This window comes from Urtica dioica, chromosome 12 (assembly GCF_054948205.1).
Source record: "Urtica dioica subsp. dioica isolate 48M chromosome 12, U.dioica_male_clone48M_v1_H2, whole genome shotgun sequence".
NCBI classification, from domain to species: domain Eukaryota; kingdom Viridiplantae; phylum Streptophyta; class Magnoliopsida; order Rosales; family Urticaceae; genus Urtica; species Urtica dioica.
The window spans coordinates 9,678,167-9,704,160 of NC_142767.1; the positions used below are offsets into that span (position 1 = coordinate 9,678,167).

Below are 25,994 nucleotides of genomic sequence, written 5' to 3' on the forward strand. Positions count from 1 at the left end.
AAAGCGCGATTTTATATATACAACCATATCTACATCCATACATACATGTCAAAAGATACAACCAGCTTTTCAACATCAAGTTCGCACGTACACATGCTAAACAAAAGAACTACAGGTAGACTAGCTCTCACAAGGCTTAGTCTACTAGATCAAAAAAAACATGTACAACAACTATCAACCTCTCGAAACCAACCTCTCAAAAAACTAACCACCACTATCTACAACAAGCCTAAACACACCCTCACATAAGAGGATAATCCTCAACGGGATCCTCATCCTCATCGTCATCCACCTCGCTCTCCTCGTCGTCAGAGATCACAATAACAAGAGGAGCTGCAGGCGGCTGTGCGGGTGGTGGCGGTGGCGGTGGCGCGTGCGGCGGCGATGCTGGTGGTGCCGGCGCCTGAGGTGGCTGGGCTGGTGGTACTGGCGCATAAGCTGGGTGCGGGGCAGGCTCGTAACCTGGAGGAATCCAACATCCTACCTGGGACTGAATCATAAACGCCAAACGCGCTCGGAGAACTCCCATAGACGGGCAGCAACACAACAGCATCGGATACCTGTACTCGGGTCGTAACCCCTGGTGAAAGATAAACTGCTGTCGGCGGTCCTCCAAAGCAAAGGGGCAAGATGTCACGATCTCCTCCTCAAATCGATCCTCGTACTGAGCGATCGACTCGAAGTCGAGCTGAAAGAAACCATGAGCGAACTCGTTCCACTCATCCGTGCGCCCCTGGGCTGAAAAAGTGGCCCCCATAATGGCCTGGAACATGTCCCATGATCGATACAGACTACCCAGCGCTACATGCCGGGTCCAGCGAGTCCAGGCTGGTCCCTGCAAGAGCGTCGTGGCAATACTAGTACGGAACATCTCAGGGATAGCAAGGGCGTCCATCCACTCGATGGTAGTACCAATCCATCGCACCCACGTAAGTGTACCCCTCACCCCGCTGAAAGTCGGAGCGGTAGGAGGAACAGATGCGAGAGCCTCCGGGTAGGATAGTATCGTCACTTGAGCCATTCCACCTGCCAAAACGACAGGCCAACGGTCAGCACAAGTTCCAACACTTTCCCATAACCAGAACATGTATCTCAGGTCTACAGAAACGGCTAAACCTGGGCTCTGATACCACAAAATCTGTCACGACCCGCGAGCGTCGTCACCTCGCCCGCAAGCCGCGACTCGGCGGAACCAACATCACGTAGCGGGAGCATAACATATATGAATAATATAATGTAAACAAAACATTTAAAGTAAATACATAATTTACAAAACATATAACATATGAAATACGATATTATTAAAAGTGCGGAAACGTTTACAACAAAAGTGGTTATCGGAAATCTCGGGAAATTTTTCGTTTTTCTTTAAAACTAGAAGTCGTATATCGACCCTTATACATACATACATATGTACATAAAAGCTCCCGACTTTACATATATACACGGGATATTATTTAAGGAAGAGTCGATATTATTCAAAACATTATACATATAGAGGTTTACTTCCCGAGCCAGAACCCATAGCCCGTAGGTCAAGAGATACGCGTTCCGTCTCAGTTTCCTTCTCGGTCGTCTACATTGCCGCCTTGCCCTTATCTACATTACCAAGGGACATAAAACTATGAGTCGAATGACTCAGCAAGCGGGAGTCTAGCCTATGGAAGAAAAGCAGCTAATGCAAAGCATATGACGTGCGAACAAGCAAACAAGAATGCAGGATGCAGCTATCACCTAAAAGTGACTAATGAGCGCGCATCCTAGAATACTAGCCGTCCCGCAAGGTTATACACTCCACACTGCTATAACCTCTGGTCCGACTAGAGACCAGTTCCCGACTTCGAGCAGCAGTCGTTAACCGATCTAAGTTTTACACATGTCTGGGATCCACTAGTGGTACTTCCTTCATCATGACGTCAGCGCCACTGGTCTCTGGCATAGTGAGCTCGCGAACCGCGACCATCACCCACTACGCCCCGGTGTGCTCAAGGCAGCTTCCGGTGAGTCTTCCAGCAAGCAATGAGCTCGCGATGCGCGACCTTCACCCATTGCTTCGAGTACTCGGCGCACGGACCGACATGGCCCGCCAAGCACAAGTCAGGGACTTGTGAGTACCACCGACACGAGTTTAAAGTTTGGGTACACTGCAGCTAGCAGCGTACACGTTAAACTTATATACGGAAGAGCGTGATGGGATAAACCCCGAAAGAAATTATTGTTTCCCTTTGAAGCTCGTTTAGTGTTTTAAGTTGAAAGCTCGAAATGTGACTTTCGAACTTTCTACTCTCGATTGAATTTGAGAGTCTATCGCTCTTCCGTCCTCTCGATTCTAACCTACTTCCTAGAGTTAGAAGAGAAGTCTAACCACACACAAAGCAAGCAAGGCTGGTTCAAGTTAGCGTTTGAACCTAACGGGCGAACCCGAGCTAAGTTTTCAAGCAAGAGTGGCCGAAGCCTTAACTTTCGAGTTTATTCATTTTTAGGCCTTTACCTACTCTTGTTTACTAGCAAGCATATGCACAAACAAGCAGGATTATACCCTTGGTAAGTAGTTGACTTATGTCTCCATACTTACCCGGAATTGTTCGATAGAACGCTTGACAAGTCCTGAAGACGTCTTGCTTCACACGTTCTTTGAGGCACCTGGCGCTTGTCGAAACGTCGGAGGAACTAGCATCCGGAGTTGAACATCCATTAGTTATTGGATTCGAGTTTACTTAAAGATAATAGGGTTCGTTGTCGGGATTAGAGTCGGTTCGGAATTCGAGAATTTAATTTATTATTCCCCGGTTTTTCGGAGGTTTATTCAAGACTCGCGTATCCCATATCGAGAGTGATACGAGATAACGTTCAACAAGTAATCACGAGTCTTAAATAAATCGAATAATCCGAAATTAAAAATAACCGAGAATTCCAAACGAATAATTAAATTAAATTCATAAACATTATTAAATAAATAATTCTAAATTATTTATTTAAATACTGAAAGTACATATATAAGAGTATTTAAACGCTGTAAGCGATTTAAAACTCACGAGTTAATCGAGCTTTATTTCGATAACTCTATCAACTTGAGATCTTCAGAGGCTAATCCCAACGCTCTCGACTCGTCTGGTTCCCGTCCGTCCGTCAACGTCTGTAAATCAAACCTGGAACCCAACGACGAGTTAACATCTTAAAACCAAATTCCGATATCACATAACTCAAAACCCGAACCCATAATCCAATCAAACGAACTCAACACAAATCCAATTAACCGGAACCGTCCTAACACAACAACGATCCCAACATATCAAACCGAGGCTCAGAGATATCATCCACAAAACAGACAAACCAAAATAGCCAAAACAAGCCACACGGCCAACTAGCACTCAAAGACAACATCATCACAACCACAACAAGCTTTCAAACCAACTAATCACACGGCCAAACAACATACTCAACCAAACAATTCAACATCTCAATATCATCATCATCACAGCCTCAAACACAGGTATAATCAAGCTCAGACAACATAACAAACCGAGCAATTGCACCGAAATCGAACCCGAAATCAAAAACCCCCAATTCAAACCCTAGTTCATCATTTTCGGATAAATTAGGAAAAATCCGAATCAAAACTTCAAATTCAGGTTACAAACAACATCAATCGAGTTCATTGAACGATAAAAACCAATCAATTTCACTGAATTCAATCCGGATCCAAAATCCCCAATTTTGAATCTAAGAACCCTAGCTCATGAGATTTTCATTCAAGGAAACGAAATTCTCACCTTAACCCGTGAGATTAGCTTCCTCGGAGGGTTCTCGCGTCCTTCCCGGTGTTTTTCCCTTGCTCCGGCGTCACGGCGGTCCTCGGCGGCGTCTTTCTTCTTCGACCCGGAGCGCGCGCGATGACTCAGCGATCGGTGACGCGCGAAGGAGAGGAAGAGAGAGGAAGGCGAGTGAGAGGTGGCGGTGGCGACATCGGGGCTCGGCGGTGCTGTGCTTCCTCGGACCGGAGCGCGCGGTGGAGCTCGGTGCTGGGTGGTGGCGCGCGAAGGAGAGGAAGAAGAAGAGAAGAAGAAGAACGAGGGTGATGGCGGTGATGATGGTTGTCGGCGATGAGCAGAGGAGCGGCCGAAAGTTTTTCCTTTTCTTCTTTTTTTTTCGCTTGTCCTGGTTTGCTCGTGTGTGGGTTTCGGCCGAGTGAAGCAAGGGAGAAGAAGAAGAAAATAGAGAAGAGAGAGAGAAGGGTGAGGTGGCAAGGATTTGAGGAGAAAGTGGCCATGTGGCACCCTCATTTATTGCCACGCGTGCATACGTGGACCAATCCCCTCCTGCCACAACTCTCTCAAATCAACCCCAGCTTCTCTTTTTCTTTCACTTTCGTCCTTCAAAATATTGCATATAAGTCCTTTCAAAATAAACTCTCACAATCCTGTCCTTAATTAATTAAAAATAATCTTGAAAAATAACCGAGAAAATTATTATTATTTCTCGTTATTTTGAATATATTTAAGGGATTTCGGAATTCATTCTTTACTCTTGAGATTTTTTTTAAATCTCCGAGTATGTTTCGAATAATAATATTGGATTACTCGAATATTCTCATTCCGAAATTTCATCGACCTTAAATATTATCATATTCCAAGATATTTAAAATTTAAGGACGTCTCATATGCAACAAGAATTTGAATTAAAACTCGTCCATTTTATTCAAATTCACAAGTCGAGCGGTTACAAAAGTTTATACATTACATATTAGGTGCGACATTGTCGCACCTAATGGTAGTAGGTGCGACAAAAACATATCCGGTGCGACAGTGTTGCACTGGATACCACTTAAAATTAGCGAAATTTTTTATCATCTGGTAGAGTATCCGGTGCGACAAGTCGCACCTAATATTAGCTTAGGTGCGACATGTCGCACCTAATGCCCTTCCGCACCCAATATGTTAATTTGTAGTAGTGTCTTTGTCTTATCCTTTACGTTGTTTTTAAATTTTTTTTTTTTTAAAAACGCTACTGCGCGCCGTGAGGTACACAGTGCGCGGCCCGCGGTAGCGAAGATTTGAAAATTTCATCTCCGAGCAACATGCGCGGAACGCGTGGTGTTCGGATCTGCTGACCTCGCGCCGCGACCCATGGACCGCGCAGCGCGAGGTCCCGAAAATTTCAAATTTAAAAAGCTGATTCACGCGCATTTTCACAAACCAAACCATTTTTCTCAACTCTTCTCCGGTTTTCTCAAGAAAAAAATTCTCTTTAAACGATTTTTTTTTCTTTTTTGCACAACAACACTTAAATTCACACGTTCATCACATTGATCATCACTTTGCTTGAAAGTTCTCATCCATTTTCGTGCTTACCTTTGTGTGTTCTTCAATACCTCTTCAAGAAAACAAGGTAAAATTCTTCAAACTCGTTTTTGTTGATGAATTGGTGTTAGATTCGTGTTTAACCAATGAGTTAGAGTGTTTTGGTGCTTTGGGTCGAGCCAATTTGTGGCCACTTGTTCAATTACTTGGTTAGTTTGGCTCGCCCACCATGTGTTCGATGAAATGTTTAAACGAAATTATGCTTGAAATTTTGATCACTCGAGGCTTGAATTCATGCATAATAATGAGAAAAAAAAAGGGTTAAGGCTCAAGTTTGGGGGAACGGGTCATTACAAACATACTCCATGATCGAATGTTGGTTGAATAATTTTGGGTATATATATTTGTCTTGTAGATGCATCGAGCCGCCTCATCGTCGTGACCCAAGCGTGCCCGACGCTCGCTCCCGACATTGCCACGCCCTCCCACGCTCATCGACCACGCCGGTGTTTATTTATATTGTTATGTGCAAAAAAAAATCTGAAAAAAAAGGAAAAAAACAAAGAAAAAAAATGTTTATATATGTCATATTATTTTGGCGTGGTGTTCTATGTTTTTGTTTTAAGAGACTTGTCGCTTGTTGTTGTTGAGTTGAAGTTTGGGGGAAAACACGGGAAATGTGTTTGAGGAAAACGTTCATGTTAGGCGAAAGTGATGCCAAGAACGTGGGGACGAGTGAATGAGCTTTGTATGAGGGTTGTGAGATTGTGAGAGATTTGAGTCGCTAAGGTCGATGTTTGAGCCACTAAAAATTCCATTCCATACCTTTGACCCTAGCCTAAACATTACAAGCCTTTAAGACCTATTGACGAGCTAGGAATGACATGTACGCATTAGTGGAGATCAATGGTGAAGAGAAGGCTTATGGTGTGTCGAATCGAATAAACTATCATTCCAAGAATCGATTCTTGTGATCGCATATTAGGATTGGGAAAGACTACGAGACTTAGGAATCGAAAGCCAATCGAGACAAAAAGACATTGCAAACGGCTTGAGCTAACACGAACTTGTATGAATTCTTTTACATTGGGTAGTTGACTTAGAGTTTAAAACCATGGATTTCCGTGTCGATGTAAGTTTAGAGGTTTGAAATTGAGGCAAATAGGAGTCAGTTATTTCACGTAAAACATTGAGATTTACCAGTTTAGTGTAGGTAACTTCTTCTTTTTTGTTTTTGTTTTGTGTCTATTGTTTTGTCACTTGAGGACAAGCAACGGCTTAAGTTTGGGGGTATTTAATAGGTGCGTGTCGTGCGTAGAAAACTCCTATCATCGCAACTAATCCGAGCATGTTCTTGAGTAGTTTTGAGGTTTTCGTGTGTTTTGAAGGTTTTCAGGTCAAAAGTGGGATTTCTATGATACTCTGGGCAAATATGTACAAATCGAGGCATTCGGGATAAAAAACGAGTCAAAAACGAAGAATGAGTCAAGAAGACATCCAAACCTCGCGCCGCGACCCCATAGCGCGCGCCGCGAGGTCTGGAAATCATCTCGGACAATCTCCGAGCAGTTTGCGCGTTCCGCGAGGGTATGGAAGTCTTGACCTCGCGCCGCGACCCCCAGACTGCGCGCGCGAAGTCGAAGAACTTTAGCGCCGAAAATCTCCGAGCGTCAAGCGCGCAACGCGACCTCCCAAGAAGATCTACCTCGCGCCGCGACCTAGCTACCGCGCACCGCGAGGTGCGCGAAACCAAAAGAGGAAACGCGTTTTCTGGGTCAATCTGAGCCGTCGGATCAAGTCTTATTACCCAGTCTACTCCGAAAATTAGAGGAAACACAAGAATTTCGACCTAAGCCTATAAATACACTTCTCAACCTCTTGTTTAAGGATCTTAGCACTTTTTTATTGTTTTCACTTAGTGTTTGGGAGAGATAGAGAAAAAGAGCAGAGCCGTTCTTCATCAATTCACGCCAATTACAGTTTTATTCTTCTCCTTTACTCTTGAACTCCCGTATTTTAATTTACAATTGAGTATTTAATTATTGGTTTCTTCTTCTTCCTATTCTTTTATTTTATTTTTGTTTTCTTGCTACGCAATGAACTAATTCCATTAAGGACTATGGCGTAGCGGGTTTAGGATTCGGTTATGGATATGATTTAATATATTGAAGTTCAATTTTCATTCTCTACTACTTTGCTTAATTCAAATCCGTTTTTAATGCTTGATCGAGATTAGCTACCTTGTTCATGATTTTATACTTCAACTTGATGCTTGAGAAAGATTAGGTTGTTAGCGTTTTGGTTTGAATTACTATGATGCATGCCTAGGCTAGAGATAGTTAGGTTGCCATAGAATCGTGTGAATGCTCTTGATGTGAATGCATGTTGTTGTTAGGGATTGAGATCGAGAGAAGATTTTCCTAATTTTGACATAGGTTGAGATCGATGTGAATGCTCTTGATGTGAATGCATGTTGTTGTTAGGGATTGAGATCGAGAGAAGATTTTCCTAATTTTGACATAGGTTGTTAGATGCTCGAGAGAGATTTAGCAATATTATTTCTGTGAATATGGTTAGCAAAGAGTAGTGAGTTGTTTATTGATTGTGCGTCAAATTCGTGTATCCAAACCGTTGAATAAACCCGTGAAGCCTTGGTCCTTAACCTCTCTTTCTGCTTACAACTTTTATTTGAGTATTTTGTTAATTATTTGCGTTCGAACTTGTCAATAATTTGTGACATCTTTTCATCTCATCTTTAGTTCAATTCGTGCTAGTTGATTTGTTTGTTAATTAAGCTTGTTCCTCGTGGGATCGACACTCGTACTTAATTCACTATATTAGTTGAGCGACACGTGCACGTGCGCGCGTAAAAATCGCAACAAAATAATAATTGCAACTCAAACAGCTTCGTCATTGATACCACACATTCAAAGATCGTTGCGAAAGCTTTACGTATCTGCTTTCTCAACAAAATGAACTCCAACCAAAGATGATCATCTTCGTTCCAAGAAAATTATATGTAAATTAGAAAATCCGGTTCATCGATTGAGTAGAAACTATTACCAATCCACAGTAAAATCTTAGTATGTCTTTAAATATTGAAACCTTCACCCTGGCCAGAGACAGGTTAGGGGTTTCCCGTTTTTGCAAGTTGCGACACAGTCCAAAACGATCTCTCTCAATTGCTTCTCAAGATCTTCCACGGATTGGAGGGCGTTTATTATCTGCAATAACAAGTATTCATTAACGAAAACCAACCAAGAAAAAAAAAAAATTGGCAGACAATAAACTTGGAGTCTTTCTTGCAAAAAAGTCTCCACTTTGTTAGTAGCTATAAACAACAATCTATCAAGGACACTGAAGAAATGAAAATTTGTTCGTGGTTGTCTTCTTTATCAAATTAAAAAAATATATATATGTGGCATTAATTAAACGCTAGAAAGGACAGAAAATAGACTCACTACTCTTCCAGTACACATCCACGTTAAATGTTGGGCGTGTAAGTAAAAAGGGTACAAAGTGTAAAGTTGCTACGTATCTAATATCATAAGCAGGAATCAGAGCTATACAAAAATTAATAAAAATAATAATAATGAGGCCTATAATATGGCATGTCAGAATGTGATAAGAATTACCTTCCAAGAAGAACCATGGAGAGCCTGGTATGTTTGTCTAACTTTCTTCTGAAACTCAAGCTGCTCATATCGCTCTCCTCCATAACCCCCTCTTTCAGCAGCTTTCTGGCAAGTGATAAAATAATATATCGATTCAGAAGAAAATCAGAAAATGATTTGATCTCAACTGGAAAACACAATGAAAATGAAATTGCAAATAAAATGATGTTATACGAGGCCTGCGCGTATTAGTTCACTACATATTACACGCATTACATCAAAGCTCATCGGTATATATCGGAATTTTAATTCTTTATGTAACTACCCTTTAATCTTTGAAGGGTTTGGGAGTTCGAGCATGATTTTATCTCATATGCAAAACAAGCAAGCAAACAGTGAAGTTCTCTGGCTTCTAAGCCTAAAACAAAGATGCTTGAAACATATAAATTGAACCTATGGCTATGAAAAATTGCAAAACTACCCTAACATCAACGAAAACAATTTCCAAAAATAATTCAACGGCTAGGTCTCTTAGAGAAGAAATACCTCGGGTGGTATATCAAGATAAAGTACAAGATCCGGAGCCAATAAACCAATTTCTGGAGCCTGCAGATGATCATGCTTGTTAATTTAAGGCCGCGGATAATATAAAAATAAATAGAGTACATCACCACCTTGCACCAATCGATATCTAGTCCTTTGGCAGAAGAGAAAGCTACTCCTGAATAAGAGTAACGGTCAACAATTATTGTAGTTCCAGCTTTGAGCTTACTTTCCATCAGTGATCTGCAAACAGAAACTACATTATATATTCAGTACCCAATGGTTCATTGAAAGCAAATAGAAGAAGCAAAACCTCTTTTCCCAACGGTTGGCGCTGAAGAGAAGATGGACGGTTCGATCGTCAAGTTGCGATTCGTTTGAGAGATAGGAAGATATCATTTGCCCAACACTTGTAGTCCGGTCGGGGAATCTCCATAACTCAGCCGAATGACCCGATCCTTCCAAGTGTTTGTGTATTCTACTCGACTGTGTAGTCTTTCCACAACGATCCAAGCCTTCCAAAACAACCAATGCACCTCTCGACTCGCTGCTTGCTTTACTCGCCATTTTGGTAAAGCTTTTACAGGAATAATTTAACTGGAGATGTGAATATCTTAGAGCTGCAATCGTCCTGAAATTCCCGGGAAAAAAAAATAATTAATCGTTCACTGGTACAATCTGTAGTTGAGTAAGAAATTATCAGTAGCTTGAGAAGAATTAAATAAATTAAAAAAAACTCAAAGTTATACACCTATTCAGCTTGATAAGTCTAAATTATTTATAGAATTTAATTCGGTGAATAAGTTGTCACACATCGCTACTTGCAACAACAGTTTTAGAATAGAGCTATAAAGGAAAATCAGTAAATAGTATACATGAAGCGCCAAGCAAGAAAACTTACAAAGGCTTAAACACAGTGAGATGAGAGGCATAGACCATTTATCTTCAGAACCTACAAATTTTTATAAAAATAAAAAATCAATTAACTGATTCAACTTGAAACATAATATAGTTTTTCCAAAAGAATTAAAGGAGCACCCATAAATCAGTCTTTTGTAAGCACAATGATTAAAAATAAAAATAAAAATAAAATTACTAGTTTTTTTTCATCTTTTTGCACATCAACTGTTCGTTATAAAATCGATGAGAAAAAAACATAACCAAATATACAGTCTTTGATTTCAAGATTCAACCCAAACAAACAATGATAAAAAATAAAAAATAAAAAAACTCGCGTCGAATTCCTCGGTTGCAATGCGTACTCCGATTCATATGACTATAGCAAATTGCATATTGAAACGTGTAGAACGGCGAATAGATTGGACACTAAAATGCCTGAAGAAAACATAAGACACCGACTCGAGAATAGTAACTCAGAAATGAGATCATATAATCAGAACTGATAAACTATAAATTCAAAACCGAAGCTTTAAAATTACCGATCCCGATTTCCAGTAACGAGGGGAAAGTGCAAAACCGTGGGAAACTCTGGCGCGCAGGGCTTAGTAAACAAAGTATTAGCAAATACTACTTCGGGCCGAGCTAGGCCCAAAGATATCTCATTTCAAGTGGGTTAACAGCCTTGTTTTAGAATTGATATTTTTTTAATGGGATTATTCCTATTCTATGACTTGTATTAAGATTTTGGACCAAAATCTACAAAACCCAAATAAATCCTAAACTATGACTACCTATTTTCACTAAATACAAAAATATCCTTATTTTTTATAACATTTGATTTTCTTTCTTATTTAATTATTTGACTTTCTTTTCGTTTTGGGTTCAGCTCTCTTCCACTCTCTCTCTTTTCGCTTTTCAGTTCGTCTTTTCAGTTTAGGGTTAGAGATTTTCATGAAAAAAATTGATCTTATTCAAAGTGTTTAAGTCGTTGAATTTCTGTGGTTTTTGAAGTTAAAAAACAAAGAAAAAACGATTCTCGGGATTCTGGAAAATTTTGAAAAGTTTCTGAAAATTTTTGTAATGATGTCAATAAATAAATCTTCAACGATTCTGGAAAATTCCTTTGAAGATTTATTGACATTGATGTCAATAAATATGCATTTTTATTGACATCAATGTCAATAAATCTTCAACGAAAACTCAGAAATTTTCAGAAACTTTTCAAAATTATCCAGAATCCCGAGATTCTACGCGGAATCCATGGCGGGCTGTTCCGGCGGACACTTCGAGGTCGCCGCCGCCGGGATGGCCATGGGCTGCTCTCCGGCAGCCATGACCGTCGTTCCAAGGAGCTTCAGCGTCGGAGATTCCCAAGGCTGATCTCCAGGTTTTTGTAATGATGTTTGTTTTCATAATATAAACTAAATAATTGTTTTTGTTTTATTAATTAACTAATAAAAATAAACTAAATATGAAGGATAAATATGTAATTACTCATTTCATTAAGTCATAATTTAAGATTTATTTGGGTTTAGTAGATTTTGGTCCAAAATCATGGTATAAGTCATAGAATAGGAATAATCCTTTTTTTAATTTCTTTTATACGAAAATCAACTTTATATTTATAATTAAAAACCTCTAACTAAAGGTTTTGTACAACTTTATTTATAATTATTTTATAGTACAATAAGATACCTTTTAAATTGAACAAAATTTTAGAATTTCTATAGGTAATATAGCGAAAATTAATATTATAAACCTTATAACTTAGATGCAGTGACTAAAAATCAAGTTGTAGGGACAAATTTGAAAGATAAAAAAAAATTAGCGTTGAAAAACTAGAAAAAACCATATAAATTTGGGACAAAATATAAAAAATGCTAAAATTTATAGAGCAAAAATTGTAACTTCTAAACATTCAAGGCATTTGCCTCACCCGGGCTCAAGGTGGCTCCGTCGTTGCTTAGACGACGATGTGCGCGTGTGTGTGATTGTGAAGATAGACTTGTGTGCATCATAGTCCCTCTACAAAGATCAGTCACGCCTTGGAGTCCAAATATTTATCCAAAATTTTCTTATATAACCACTGCATAGTTTACATATATCTTACACGTGTGACTTTTGTAAGTGCACTACAATCCACAATACATTTAATTTCTTTTACATTGTTTTATATGTTTTTAACACTTTAAGCATCAATTTCGTTCAAGTGGTACCTAGGATAGCCTAGTGGTAATTCCACACCATCTCCTGTGTGGAGGTCGTGGATTCAATCCCCACTGCAGCAAAACTGCCTTAAAAAAAAGCATCAATTTCGTTCAACTTAACTTCGATTTAGTGAATCAATAATCGATCGTATACTTTCGCTATGAGAATTCAGAATCTGCTCTAAGATATCATATTCGATGAGTAGACCCCACTCAATTATTTGTCACAAGTGAAACTATCAATACAAATAAAAGTACTTTATTTTTTTTAGCACCTTTGATAAGTATCTACGAACTCAAGGATCCAAGGCAAACTTTTGAGGCGTAGGTATTCATGAGAAAGCATAGGAAAAAGAAGGGACATAAATTAGGTTAGTAATGTGCACGGTGACTTCCTTGTCTATCTACAATCCTTAAATCTCAATTCGGCAAACACATGTGAATTAAAAAAAAAATGTTTGGTGTAAGTATCTTAGGTAGCAAAATCACATTCCTCATTCAGTTTGTTACAATCTTATCTCAATGTAGAGCTTTGACATGAATTATTAGACCCTGCATTTCCCTTCCCCCTTGTGTATATTATTACATAAACTATTATCAACAGAAAATAATTTAATTGACCATTGTAAAAAAAAATTAATAATAATTTGCCCAACCCTTTTAAACTCAAAAAGTAAAGCACAAAAATACACTGATTTATCGGAAAAAATCTGCAGCCTAAAGAATAGAATAACGTGCACTATGCGGACGGGACAAATGTACCGACGTAACCAACACCTGCAATGAAAAAGGCGAATGATTGGAGGAATAGGAAGATAAAGTAGCCATTCTTCCCGAATGAAAGATCGTAGCATCCGCAGAAGAAGAGGTAGGCTCCAACGGCGAGCTCGAGCAAATGGAGTCTGTTGAAACAAATCAAATTTACTGTCCAAGTGAATAAATATAAATCTGATTTCCCAAAAAGGCGTATTTTTGTTTTCTTTGTACCTTTCTCCGAGCCTAAACCGGGGTTTCTTGAAAGTCTTTTCTTTGGCCTTGAGAGCGTCTCCCAATTTGTCAGTGACGATCCATTCGTTCACCCTTCCTACCTCTAAAAGGCCTATGAGAGTCGCCTTTGTCCGATGCAATGACATCACATTCTCAAATAGGATCCAAAATATCAATAGATGGGCTGATCTGCGATGAGCGAAAAAAAAAACATGTCAAGAGCTACAATAAAATTTAAATTTCTTTTCGACTATTTAGGACTTGAGACTTTATAAATAAATAAATAAATTCGAAAGAGGTTTGATAGACCTTGGAGTTCCAACCGCATTGAGGAGAGTAATGATTGAAGGAATGTACACCGATCCCCACCTTGGGATCACGACCTCAGGAGTCAGAACCGTGGCTGGCATTATGATGCAATAGAACACAAATGTCACGATGTGTGCCACGATTTTTCGGACGAAGAAGAAGCTGTATAGCACGTGAAACTTCTTCAACGGCGCAACTTTCTGCGGCGCGCACATTTTGCGGGAAAATCGATTAGCGCGAAGGCAAAAGTAGTACGATAGAGACCGGAAAAAAAAAAATCTACGACATAGGCAACAAGCGAACCTTGTTTGTTAAGATCTCCATGGCCATCTTTCGGAAAAGATTAGCCGGGCCACACGACCACCTGTGCTGCTGATAACGGTACGCTTTGAATGTGCTTGGAAGTTCATTTTTAACCTAAAAAATAGCACAACATTATGATTGTGACAACTTATTAGGTATGTTAGTGCTTAACTGATTAGTACCTTAAGGTCGGAAAGATAGACAAACTTCCAGCCTTTGAGACTCGCGCGGACGGCCAAATCCATGTCTTCTACCGTCGTGCGGTCCTTCCACCCTCCCGCCTCATTTAGCGCAGCAAGTCTCCAAACCCCCGCCGTGCCTAAATTAAACATTTTAGTACTATGGCCCCTAAACTTTTTAGAGTATATTGAGTCTTAAGTTTATTTTATCCTTATTTTCTACGGAATATTTTTATGAGTCTTTTAGCTAGAAAGCCATTTGACTTATAGCGTTTTATATAATAACGGAGAAATGGTGGCAAAAATAGTCAATGTTTAGACAAAAATACTACTCATATACTCATTCTTTTTTTTTTTCTTGTTTGTACGAGAGGCACCAATCGATTTGAATGACGAAGTGAGATAATGACGTATCGAACGCAGTGGTTTTGGCAAAAATACTCAAAATTTCAAATTTAGTTACACGTCAATACTTTGCCGTTAAAATTTCTGTTTGAACTTAACGGTCCGAGTAGTAATGGACTCACTACAACGTAACAAGTGGTATTTTTGCCAAAGAAAAAAACTTTTATTAATAACGTAACATGTGGTATTTTTGTCAAATAAAAAAAACTTTTATTATATAAGTAATATTTTGACCAAACATTGAGTATTATTACCACTATTTCCCCTATAATAACCAACATTTTGTAAATTTTCTGTAAATAACCACCTCAACTTGTTTATGGTACTCAAAAAGACAAAAAAAAAAACCTAAAATATGAGGGAATGTTTTTGGGTAGTTTTGTTTTTTTGAGTGCCGTAAATAAATTGAGGTGACTATTTACAAAATATTAATTATCTAGCAAATCTTAGATTTTTGGTGGGTTATTTGACTAATTTTTTATATTTTTATTATATTGAGAAGGCATGAGGGATTCAGACGCGGTTGCCCCATTTTTTATCGGTAAACTTCTATGCATGTTTTTTCCCTTCAAATTAATGTTCTTTTCTAGTGTTATACTATGTGTGCAATGTATGTACATATAATATAATAAAGACATAAAAGTTTATCATTCTAAAAATAGGGATAATTAATGTCATTTTTCTATAAAATAAAAAATAAAATAAAATAAAAAAAAAAAAATCTAAGCATGTGCACAACCCCAAAAATATTGACCAAGTTCTTGGAGCTAATTTTTAGTCGCTTATAATTTGTTTGAGAATTTTAGGTTGTTACCGTTGAAGCCAAAGAAGGCGTAAGCCATGGAGCCCACTTCTTGCTCCACCGTGAAATGGTAATCCAGCGACATCTCTTGCATCCTCGTCATCAAGCACTCATCGGAATTTACTGCATTCATTTAATTTAATCTAGTTAAAAACATATATTATTGTATATTCAAATGAAAATATCATGTAGTTTTTCAATAGTAATGTCACGATAGAAAGTTAGTTGTCGTGGGTTTTAAGTCTCACTCATGTTTCAACTACTTATTAACCTCATTTTTTCCAACACAAGAAAGCCAAATATCACTTCCAACAAGTACTAATTTTTTTTTTCTTTTTTTCATTTTGGTTATTATTTTCTTGTTAGTTAGATTACAATGTTATATGAAATAAGCTTTTTCAAAGTACCATGAGAAGGAAAGAAGAACAGGCACTAGTTTATTATTAATAAACTAACAATTACGGAAAGCAAATGAACGCCATATCTAAGAATAGGATGTTAGTTCTTCACCTAATAATTAAGAATGTTGACTGTTACATATATATTGTTCATGTCTTTTTCACCGGCGTGGCCAAGTGATTATTTGAAATTGATGGTGTAACATATTTTGCATATGTCTTACTACCATGATTGGGACCAATAATAATAATATTAAATAAAATGAAGTTCAATTGAAGCTACCGACACTCTGGACCCATATGGGACCAACCAAGACAAGAGTTACAAACTTCGATCATACATTTTTCTATATTTCTAAATAACCTAAATAATTTAATATATTTACATATTTTTATTTATTTCTAAATATCAAGCTGTTTAAATAACCAGCGCTTTTATATTAAATTTATTAACGAAATAATAAATATAAAAATAAAAGCGCATCTAGTAAATACGCATTTATCATTACAATTTTTTTACGAAATGAAAATATTATATAACGGAAAACAAATATTCGAGCAGCTTTGGTAAATCTACAACAATTAAAAAAAAAGAGGTTATTATTTTTTAAGTTTAATTTTTTAAAATAATTGTTATTTACCTGAAAATCTCTTACAATATTAACAGCCCAAGTAAAAATTATATTTAAGATGTCATTTGGATTTTTTTTAAATTATAAATACGTGGAAATTTTATTGTCATAATTATAATAAATTCACGTCGCGTAAAAAATTACCGAATTTCCAGCGAGCTTGGACGAGGGCGATCTCGGGGTTATGGAGTAAGAAAGGGACGGTGCGCCAGAGAAATTCGGGCTCGGGTTGAAAATCGGCATCGAAAATAGCAACATAGTCACATAATTTGACATAGCTATGTTTCATTCCTTCTTTGAGAGCCCCTGCTTTGTACCCGTTTCTGTTGTTCCTTATTTCGTACTTTATGTTTATTCCTTTGCTTGCCCATCTTTGGCATTCCATCTCCACCAAACTCTGTATGTATAGTATTTTCAATTATTTCATACGCATTAACACGTGCCTTGATTAAATATTAATTTAAATAAATAAATAAAAATTTATCAAAATAAAAAAATTACGTTAATGAAGAGTAACAAAACCAGTTTGCATGGTCAAATCCAATGTACTAATTCTGATTTATTTTTATTCATGAATATGGTAAGATTATGGTTCATATCATATCTATGTTTCCAAAAAAAAAAAATGACATGTAACACGCATATCATGTGGACACAATACAAATTAAGAAATAGTTTATTTGGGTTGACAACTGGAGTGAGAGGGGATTTTTTATTTAAAGCAATTTAAATTGGTAAGTGGTGCGGGAAATAAATTCCTTTTGTCTAAATGCGTAGAAAAAAGTATTAGACAACTAGTAACCTCGTTTTCTTTGCTTGTTATTATTCAATGAAATACACATATTAGTACCCATGTTTTTATTTTCTTATATATTTTGGGTGTAGAGATTGACCAACCTTGATTGCTGGGTCAGTCGAATCGTCTAGAACTTGAATTATGATTCTATCGGATGGCCATGATAGCCCACATGCTGCTCCGATCGAAAGTTGATAAACCTGTATAATTTGTATTGAAATCACGGTTCAATTTGTATTGAAATTAAAATATTTGAAGAAAAAAAATCAAGAGAAACATGACGATATGTTAATAATTTGTTTTTCTCTAACAAAAATTATTTTATTTTTAATCCTATTGAATTTAATAATAATAAAAATGAAATTTAATTTAGTGTATCATTGGCTTGTCATTTTAGGGGCTACATAAACGTGCAGTAAATTATAGTTCAAATAGTGTTAATATCAATTAAGACCCTATTTCTCAAATAAGATTAACAATTTTATCAAATAAAAAAGTACAGAGCGCCAATTTTAATTTTTATTACACTTCTAAGAAATAAACAAAGGATTATGCAAATTAAAATTAAACGCAAAATATCATAGAATGCCTATTTTATAAACTCGGGGCCTTGACCAAAAAAAGGCCGATATCATAAGCTCAAAGTTTTCCCTCGCCAATAGCCGGAACAAAAATTCTATTTTAAAAAATCCGAAAAATTAAGAGAGAAAAAATAATTATCGTTAATAAGTCTCACTTTTTTTTATAGAAGATTGTTCCAAGTTAACATCATGTTAAAAGTATCTCGAAACCAAATAAACATTGTTTAGCGTTTTCATCATTTGTGTTCGGTCATTTTGAGTCAACTCATTATTTTAAAATATCACGTCTCAAAATCAATCATAATTATAAGATGAGTAACTCATGACCTTCCTTAGCCCATAGAACACTAGAATTATGCGAGCGAACTCAATTAAAAATAATAATAATGTGATAGTTAAAGAAGAGAAAAACAGACCTCTCTTTCATTGTACATGGGGATTTGGACCAAGACGAGAGGGTAAGCGGAGTTGCCAAGCTCGACGTCGTCTTTCAAAGCCTCCCATTTGTACTTGTTCTCGGGCTTCCTTCTAAACACCTTCACCAAGCTTATGACCACTCCCATATAAACCTTCTCCACAAAAAGCATCACCGACATCACTAAACAAACCGCCACCAAAATCCTCAGCGCCGGAACTATCAACGGAGCTCTTGCCTCTTCCCAAACCATTCCCATCGCAGTTCCGTCCATTATTTTCACAGTGTGTGTGTGTGTGTTGTGAGTTAAGGTGTGTTCTGTGACAAGGGTTTTTATTGCACTCTTTGCTTGCGTGTCACGTTATGTTGGGAGAGAGTGAGTTATGTCTGAGATCTTGATGAGAGGCTGTGTTTGGTGTAATGAATGAGAGGTTTTACAGACCCACTTAATGGGCTTTTTTATGATGAAAAGAGATTGAAAGACAGAGGAAAAGCAGGAAAGAAAGGACTGTGGTGGAGAGTTTAGACTTGTACTCCAAGAAGATAAAATAAAAATAAAAATAAAAAACAAACTAAAATCAAAGGAATGCCATAAATCTCTCTTCTTCTCCTCTCTCTTTTTTCACTTTCTCTGGTGAAGCTTGGTGGTGAATATTCCTAATTGGCTTCTAGTACTGTGTCTTTTTGGTTTCAAGGACTGTTACACAAAGCCTCTCTCTCTCTCTCTCTCTCTCTCTCTCTCTCTCTCTCTCTCTCTCTCTCTCTCTATATATATATATATATATCTCAAGATCTCTATTGTGTTCAGAGCAGAGAAATTCTGTGTGATAGTGTGAGAAAAATAAGGTTCTTGAGTGTGTATTTATATATATGAAGTATTGAAGTTATGAACACGGGGACATATTAAACACGTAAACTGAAAATATTATTATGAGAGAAAAAAAAAAGTTGGTCAAATCTGAACACAGACAGTTGACCAAATACAATGAGCGCTTAAGTCACACATTCGTCAAGAAAACCACATCGACACAGGTTTGTTCTCAATTTTTCTGCTGCTGAATTCCTCTTTAATTTTTATGATTAAACAAAGTATTTGGTAGCTTTATTTATACTGCTTTACTTATAATATTGATTCAAAGTTTGTGAAACCTGTTTCAGATTGTTTGGCTATCGTTGTCTGAGAAGGTGCATGCTGCGCAATTGGCAAAATCTTTCAATTAACTAATAATCATATTTAAAGTTTTCTTTCTTTCTTTTTACATTTTTTTTTTTGCTCAGAATTAAAGTTTTCTTTCGAAGGGCAACCCCAACCCAATTTCTATATTTGGTGTTAATTCAACACAACTTTTGTGTTGATTTAGCACCAAATTTTTTTCCAACTCCAACCACAACACCAAATTTCACACTAAAAATACTATTCACCATTATTATATTATTAAAACAAAACAATCTCTTTATTAATAAATATTTCAATAAATAATTATAATGGTGATATTTTTTAATTAAGTGATTAAAATAATTTAGTACTTACCAATAATTTTCCCGGTTATCAAATTGTGTTTTAAGTATTTATTATGTCTTTTAAAATTATGTTATTGTTTTTAGTTTTTATTTTATTTTGTGTGTTTAATTTAAATTTTGTAATCTATGTTTAAATTTTTATGTATTGTTATTTTGTTTTAATGTATTTTTGTAGTCAATTTATGAATTTTGGTGTTTTAAAAATATTTGTAAGGTTATGTATATATATATATAAAAAATAAAAAAAATAAAAAAAAAATTTGCCGTGTGAACAGTGCCACGCCAAATTTGGCGCGGCACTGTACACCACTGCAAATTTGGTGTTGGTTTTGCAGTGTGGTTGGAGGAAAAAAAACGGCATATTTGATGTTATAGTGTGTGGGTTGGAGATGGCCTAAGTAGCTCACTATACTTTGTTTACTATATGTAAAGAAACTAAAAGAAAAATTGTACAAAATAATCATTTGAAACTTATTGATTAGCAAAATAATCAAAGTTTCAACTTTTCTGCAAAGTAATCAAATTTACGTTTCAAGATTAAATTTTTTGACGATTATTATAAGCAATTTATTACATTTAAAAAAAATTAATCTTGAGATAAAAAAAAATTGAAATAAAATTATTGCACATTTTAACTATTTTACTAAACTAAGACAAACATTAATTATCTTGCAAATTCATAACTTTAAATTTAAATTAGCTATTTAGCTACACCTCAGAAAATAAATAAATTTCAGAACACATGTATTAAGAGTGAATGAAGAATACTGAAGTTTGTTGGGAGTCATATCGACCCGTATCATTCATTTGAAAACGTGTCATATTTTTCTTAACGACAAAATGACACAGAAAATAGAATTCTACATATAAGAGTATAAATAATAATACAGTAGATAAATTGTGGGGCATTATATATATATATATATATATATATATATATATATATATATATATATATTTGAAACGTTGTAAATTTTATTTTAGGTAATCTTTGATTAATAACGGAAAATTAGCCAGTCAAATCATTATTAGCAGAACAAACAAGACAAGATGTCCTTTGACTAATTTTGATTTATCATATAAATAAAAAATTAAAATATTTAAAACAATTTATTAACAAATATGTTTGATTCTTAACTATACCCACTTTAAAAAAAGTCTTAAAGATTATGAGGAAACCCAAAACTCCATAAACGAATAAATTTATTAACAATTATTATCAATTATTAACTATACCACTTTTTTTAAAACCAAAACCCAATTGTTACCGCAAAAACTCAGAAATCCAAAAATTAATAAATTTGTTAACAAGTACTACCGGATATCTCCTATTGAAAATGGTCTTTTATAGAGTTTAGGTAGAAAAAATAGAAAGAAAAAAATTAAGAAAATACATTTCATTCAGTCTCATATATAATACTTGTGAACATAAATGCTGTAATATGGTGTTGGAACGTTACATTTTTTTTTTTTTTTTTGCAATACGTCAAAAGAGTCATTTGGTGAAGATGTAGACACCCTAAATTTATGAAAATAAATGTTTGAAATGTTTTCTGAACATTTAAAAAAGAAATCACCTTCTTTGGGAGAACATGCATGAACAATTTGGTTACCTTGTTAGTTGCGTACGGTTCAATACAAGTTTGTGACTAAAAATGGTGGGAACCTAATCACTGTCATTTAAAAACTTTATTACCTAAGTAGCCATGCTTGAAACATTGACTTATAAATAGTAAATTTAATTAAATAAAATTCACAGACATTATCAAGAAAGGCTTTTAATGCTCTTGTCATTGATTGATCAAATATTTTCAATTATTATTTACAAAATAGGTAGGGAAAGAATTGTTAGAATTTGTTGGATAGTTTCTCTCAGTGATATATTACATGTCCAACAATGTACATGTTAGTAATTTCGGATTGGACTACTTATGTTACTTCCCACTGAGACTTATACATGAACTCATGATGAATTAAGGCATTTTTTCTTATCATCAAATGCAATATAATAAACCTTTTTCAGGTATAATGGAGGCCTCACCTTCTAATACTTTTCTAACCTGTCCTTGTTGGCTAAAACCTTGTTGTTGTTGTTGTTTTTTTTTTTACCAATACTGTGATAGTCACTACACTGAGCCGAACGTAGTTTTTAATAATAATAATAATAATGATTAATAAATAAATAAAAATGGGATAACATGAAGTATATTGCTATTGTTAATAGTAATAAATAGCATGCCATGAAGTCGATGAATGATTATTTAGCATCAATTAAACCACTTTTCAACGTGAGAATTTTAATCAAGCCAAAAATTAAAAATATTAAACAAATAATTAACAAGTTGATGTGGCAATTGAGGTCATCTATTTGTATCCTGTTATATTCTTATTAATTATTTAATTAGATTTATTTTTTAAATAGGAAAAACCCAATTTAATTTCAAAACCCCTAATTTTACTCTCTCTCTCTCTCTCTCATGGAGTACATGAACACGACGTCAGAAGTTTGCATATCCAGTGATGTTTGAGTTGAAACGGGCCAACAAAAACAATCTCGTGTGTCTCTTATGTTCAATGATTTTAATCAAATTCTGTCATTTCGGGCTCAAAAACGGTGTTTTCCATTTTTTATATGATATTTTAAATTTCGGGAATTTTGTTATTTTCTTTTATTTCCGAATTTTTGTTTAAAAAATTAGAGAATTCATTTTGTCTTGCGGTGGTTGTGCATCGTTCATCATATCATGACAATCGCGTAGCAACGCCTCGTTGGCATCAGCTACTACGGCTACGGCGGCGATCGAAGATTATGAGAAGATTTTGTTGTTGTGGATTATAGGCTTGCAGTCGTGGATAAACGAAGATCATCTCATGAGTTTTAGATTCATTAGTTAACGTTAATTAACGTCAGTAAGCACTAATTTTGTATGGTTTTCAGATTTTATACATCTAAATCGTTATTAATTTTTTGTCTATAGGTGCTGGTTTTGTATGGTTTCAAATTTTTTACTTCTAAGTCGTAAATAAATTTTTGTTAGTTATCGTTAACTAATCTATGCGTTTCTATAATTTGGTGCAGTAATATTTTCTAATTTTTCTAGTGTAAAAAAATATGTCAATGTGGGGCATTACTATAACAAAAACATGAATGGGACATACAAGCCTATCATTCCAAAATATGGGCAATTAATGTCATGTATGCTTTAAATAACCCTGCTTCTTCTCTTGAGAATAACTTCTATTAGCAATTTCATAAATAATATTGTGCGGTAATATAAGGACAATTGACGGGAAAATCATGTAAATAATCAAATTCATAAAACTAATAAAATATATACACAATGATATTATGGAAGAACAACACAAGAAAGAACAATAAAAAAAAATCTGATAAATCTTAACCAGTAAAGAAAAATAGAAAGAGAGGAAGCGTCGAAGCCCGTTTGACGATTCTCTTGAAATTTTTTATCGCCCTCCACATGTGTTAGAATAAATGGGCGAAAGCCTCCCAAGATACAACGAAAACTAGACGAGCTTAGCACCACTCGCCTCGACTACAACGAATTAGAACCATGCTGTCAGGAAAAAAAAAAAAAAAAAAAAAAAACAAACAAACAAACAAACCACCGAACTACAAAAGAAATAAACTTCGGAGACGAGAAGAGTAACGCTTAGAAAGGCATGCTTTGAGTGTCTCATAATGATAGCTGAAGGCTTGTTTATATAGGCTAAGCAACCCACGGTTACACCCAATTCCATAAATATTCAATTACAAAACGTCCCCATAAGTGCATGATTAATGCACTGTTATTGTTGTCAGTCGTTCCAAAAAAAAAACTCGAAAACATTATATTCAACGTGACTTGCATCGGATTCCGAATCCAAAAGCCCAACGGGCCGGGTCATTAAAAAGTCTGTCAAAGTTCGAAAGGAGCAAAAAGCCCATACAAAACGGGTCCAAGCCGAGTCTATGCTCGCGCACATCACGGTGCTACACGCAACACGCAGGGCTCAGAACGCGACGTGCGAAGCGCATGGCGTGTCGTGCCCCCGCGAAGAGCTTTGACTCCCGCACGCACCTCAAAAAAACCTGCACGCGCGACGCGCCTCACGCGCCAAGGCTTGCCGCGCATGCCTGTCCATGCGCCCAAGGGCTCCTCCACAGCTTCTTAAGCACTATAATTACCCTTCTTCACTCCTCAGAGGGACCAAGGTACACAATCTCATTCTCTCAATATTACTTAATTTTAGTTAAAAAATACTGACGAGGACCCTCCGCACTGTTGAGCCTCTAATCTTCCTAATTATTAAGTAACGAATATTGGCCTCCCACCTCACATAACAATCAGACTAATGTTGAGATTCGAAGCGTGCGTCAGAGGCACTGCCTCTACGCCTCTCTAAGCTTAATTTCTCTTTTTCTTACTCTCGGATCTCCGCGACGAACGAATAATGCCTTTGAGCTAGAGGATAACTAGTGACTGTCTAGTTTTCCCCAGTTGGTTCGGATGAGACCACTTGGTCCGGCCTTGGGTCGAACCGCCCGAAGCTTTAAATAGATGTTCACTTCGTAGCGACAAAATTTTGGCACTAGAAGAAGAGGACTTCTCGGCTTAAACAGCCCAAAATCTCTTCCAATCATCTTCTGTTTTTTTTTTTACCTTCTAAAAAACTTGATTTTCTCATACTTGAGAAAAGATGAGTAATCAATAACCCGTACGTTCTGATGGAGTTCGAATCCCCGAGAACGCCGCTTGAGGTTCAAAATATTTCTTCCAAGCGCATGGCGATGATCAGTCTCTCCCCAAAGAGAGCACGACTCATTCGCCATCTCCATTTTCAAATAACCGGGATGCCTGTATCAAGGAGATGGAAGATGATATTCTCCGACTAAAGACAACAAACGCTAGGTTTCGTAGTCGACTAGCTGCGAAAAACCTATGCTCAATACAGGAATCTCCAACGGGGAACCCACAGAACTCAATAAGAAAGGTCGTGACAACGATCCCGACTACAAAGGCAACCAAGACAAGTTTTTGTTGTTTATCAATGCTTCAAGTTGATATATTTAGACAGACCTATTTCGAGTATTCAAATACTACCGTCGCTTTGTGATTGGTGAATTATGTCCCATATTTTTTTTATGTAACTATAACTTAGATGTTTTCAAAAATCAAATACACCTTGATGTATAATCTTCAAAAACTAACATCTTCTTGATCTATGATATAACAGATTGATTGCAACTCCGACATAAAGATAAATAGCTTACATGAATCTCGCTCAGTTTCACTCAATCATGTAATTAACAAACCACGTGATTGTTTTGAGACTTGTTAGGAAGTTCAAATTATATCGAGGAATATCTTCAAATCTCTAGTCTTATGGAAATAATTTTCTAAATCCGTATACATGAAAATCTAGCTCTGTTTGGTTGGACAAAAAGTTGAGAGTTAGACAGTCCACGCACTTACCAAAGCGTCCATGCAAATCGACTCTTTTGGATATTTCAATTAGTCCAGATAAGAGATTGCGATCAAATATCGTCATGAATCCATTCTGAAGCATTTGTGAGCCAAGGAACACATTTACGCATAAGTGGTTGATAATGGGATTGATTTGTGTTTTATGTCCAATTTTGTGTAATTTCATTTCGAAGTGATTAATGAGCTTTTAAATAGCTGGTGATCTCTAGCACTCGTAATTTTTCTTTATTGGATTTTGGCCACGTTAAATAACTATATATTGTGATGCATTTATGCTCAAATAATCTGTGCGGCTATTTCATATTTCATATATTCCCACCAACGTGTTTAAAGTGTTCAAAAAGAATTATAGAAACGGGTCATTTGTTTACTTTAAACAGGCTAGTCACATGCGAGCTGAGTTTTCACAACTTTTTTTAAGTGTTTTAAGTTTCACTACCCGTTATTGCAAACTCAGATACTACACTATAATGATGTTCCACTATAATCATTGGAGTGAAAGCAATAAATAACTGACAATGGTCATCGTAAGAATTCCAAAGAATGCTTTTATTCGTAAATGTTCAAGAATATGCACTTAAGCAAATAAATTGCGACCATTATCATATTTAACATC

The 25,994-nt window shown here is 36.2% G+C and overlaps 2 protein-coding genes and 1 long non-coding RNA gene across 4 annotated transcripts; all 3 read right to left on the minus strand.

Annotated features, from left to right (window-relative positions):
- Positions 1 to 1,284: 1,284 nt before the first annotated feature.
- On the minus strand, positions 1,285 to 3,128 carry LOC149378993 (uncharacterized). Its single transcript, XR_016294279.1, has 3 exons — positions 3,036 to 3,128; positions 2,576 to 2,670; positions 1,285 to 1,599 (listed from the first exon to the last, which is right to left on the minus strand). It is a non-coding gene; the product is annotated as an uncharacterized LOC149378993 (long non-coding RNA).
- A 5,045-nt stretch (positions 3,129 to 8,173) lies between these two features.
- On the minus strand, positions 8,174 to 10,967 carry LOC149378994 (thymidylate kinase-like). Of its 2 annotated transcripts, none has more exons than XM_089603246.1 (7): positions 10,897 to 10,967; positions 10,359 to 10,409; positions 9,771 to 10,088; positions 9,589 to 9,700; positions 9,461 to 9,520; positions 8,936 to 9,040; positions 8,174 to 8,524 (listed from the first exon to the last, which is right to left on the minus strand). In XM_089603246.1, the coding sequence occupies exons 2-7, from the start codon at positions 10,394 to 10,396 to the stop codon at positions 8,408 to 8,410; spliced, it is 750 nt and encodes a 249-aa protein (XP_089459372.1). In that variant the 5' UTR covers positions 10,397 to 10,409; positions 10,897 to 10,967; the 3' UTR covers positions 8,174 to 8,407. The 2 variants fall into 2 exon arrangements, with proteins under 2 accessions (XP_089459372.1, XP_089459373.1); XM_089603247.1 differs by lacking the exon at positions 10,897 to 10,967 and adding an exon at positions 10,720 to 10,751.
- Positions 10,968 to 13,041: 2,074 nt separating this feature from the next.
- LOC149378995 (glucomannan 4-beta-mannosyltransferase 9-like) lies at positions 13,042 to 19,249 on the minus strand. The gene is made up of 9 exons (XM_089602858.1): positions 18,373 to 19,249; positions 17,477 to 17,575; positions 16,724 to 16,976; positions 15,562 to 15,672; positions 14,346 to 14,482; positions 14,164 to 14,277; positions 13,861 to 14,060; positions 13,552 to 13,740; positions 13,042 to 13,466 (listed from the first exon to the last, which is right to left on the minus strand). Exons 1-9 carry the CDS (start codon positions 18,643 to 18,645, stop codon positions 13,304 to 13,306), a joined length of 1,539 nt encoding a protein of 512 aa, XP_089458984.1. The 5' UTR covers positions 18,646 to 19,249; the 3' UTR covers positions 13,042 to 13,303.
- Between the last annotated feature and the right edge of the window lie 6,745 nt (positions 19,250 to 25,994).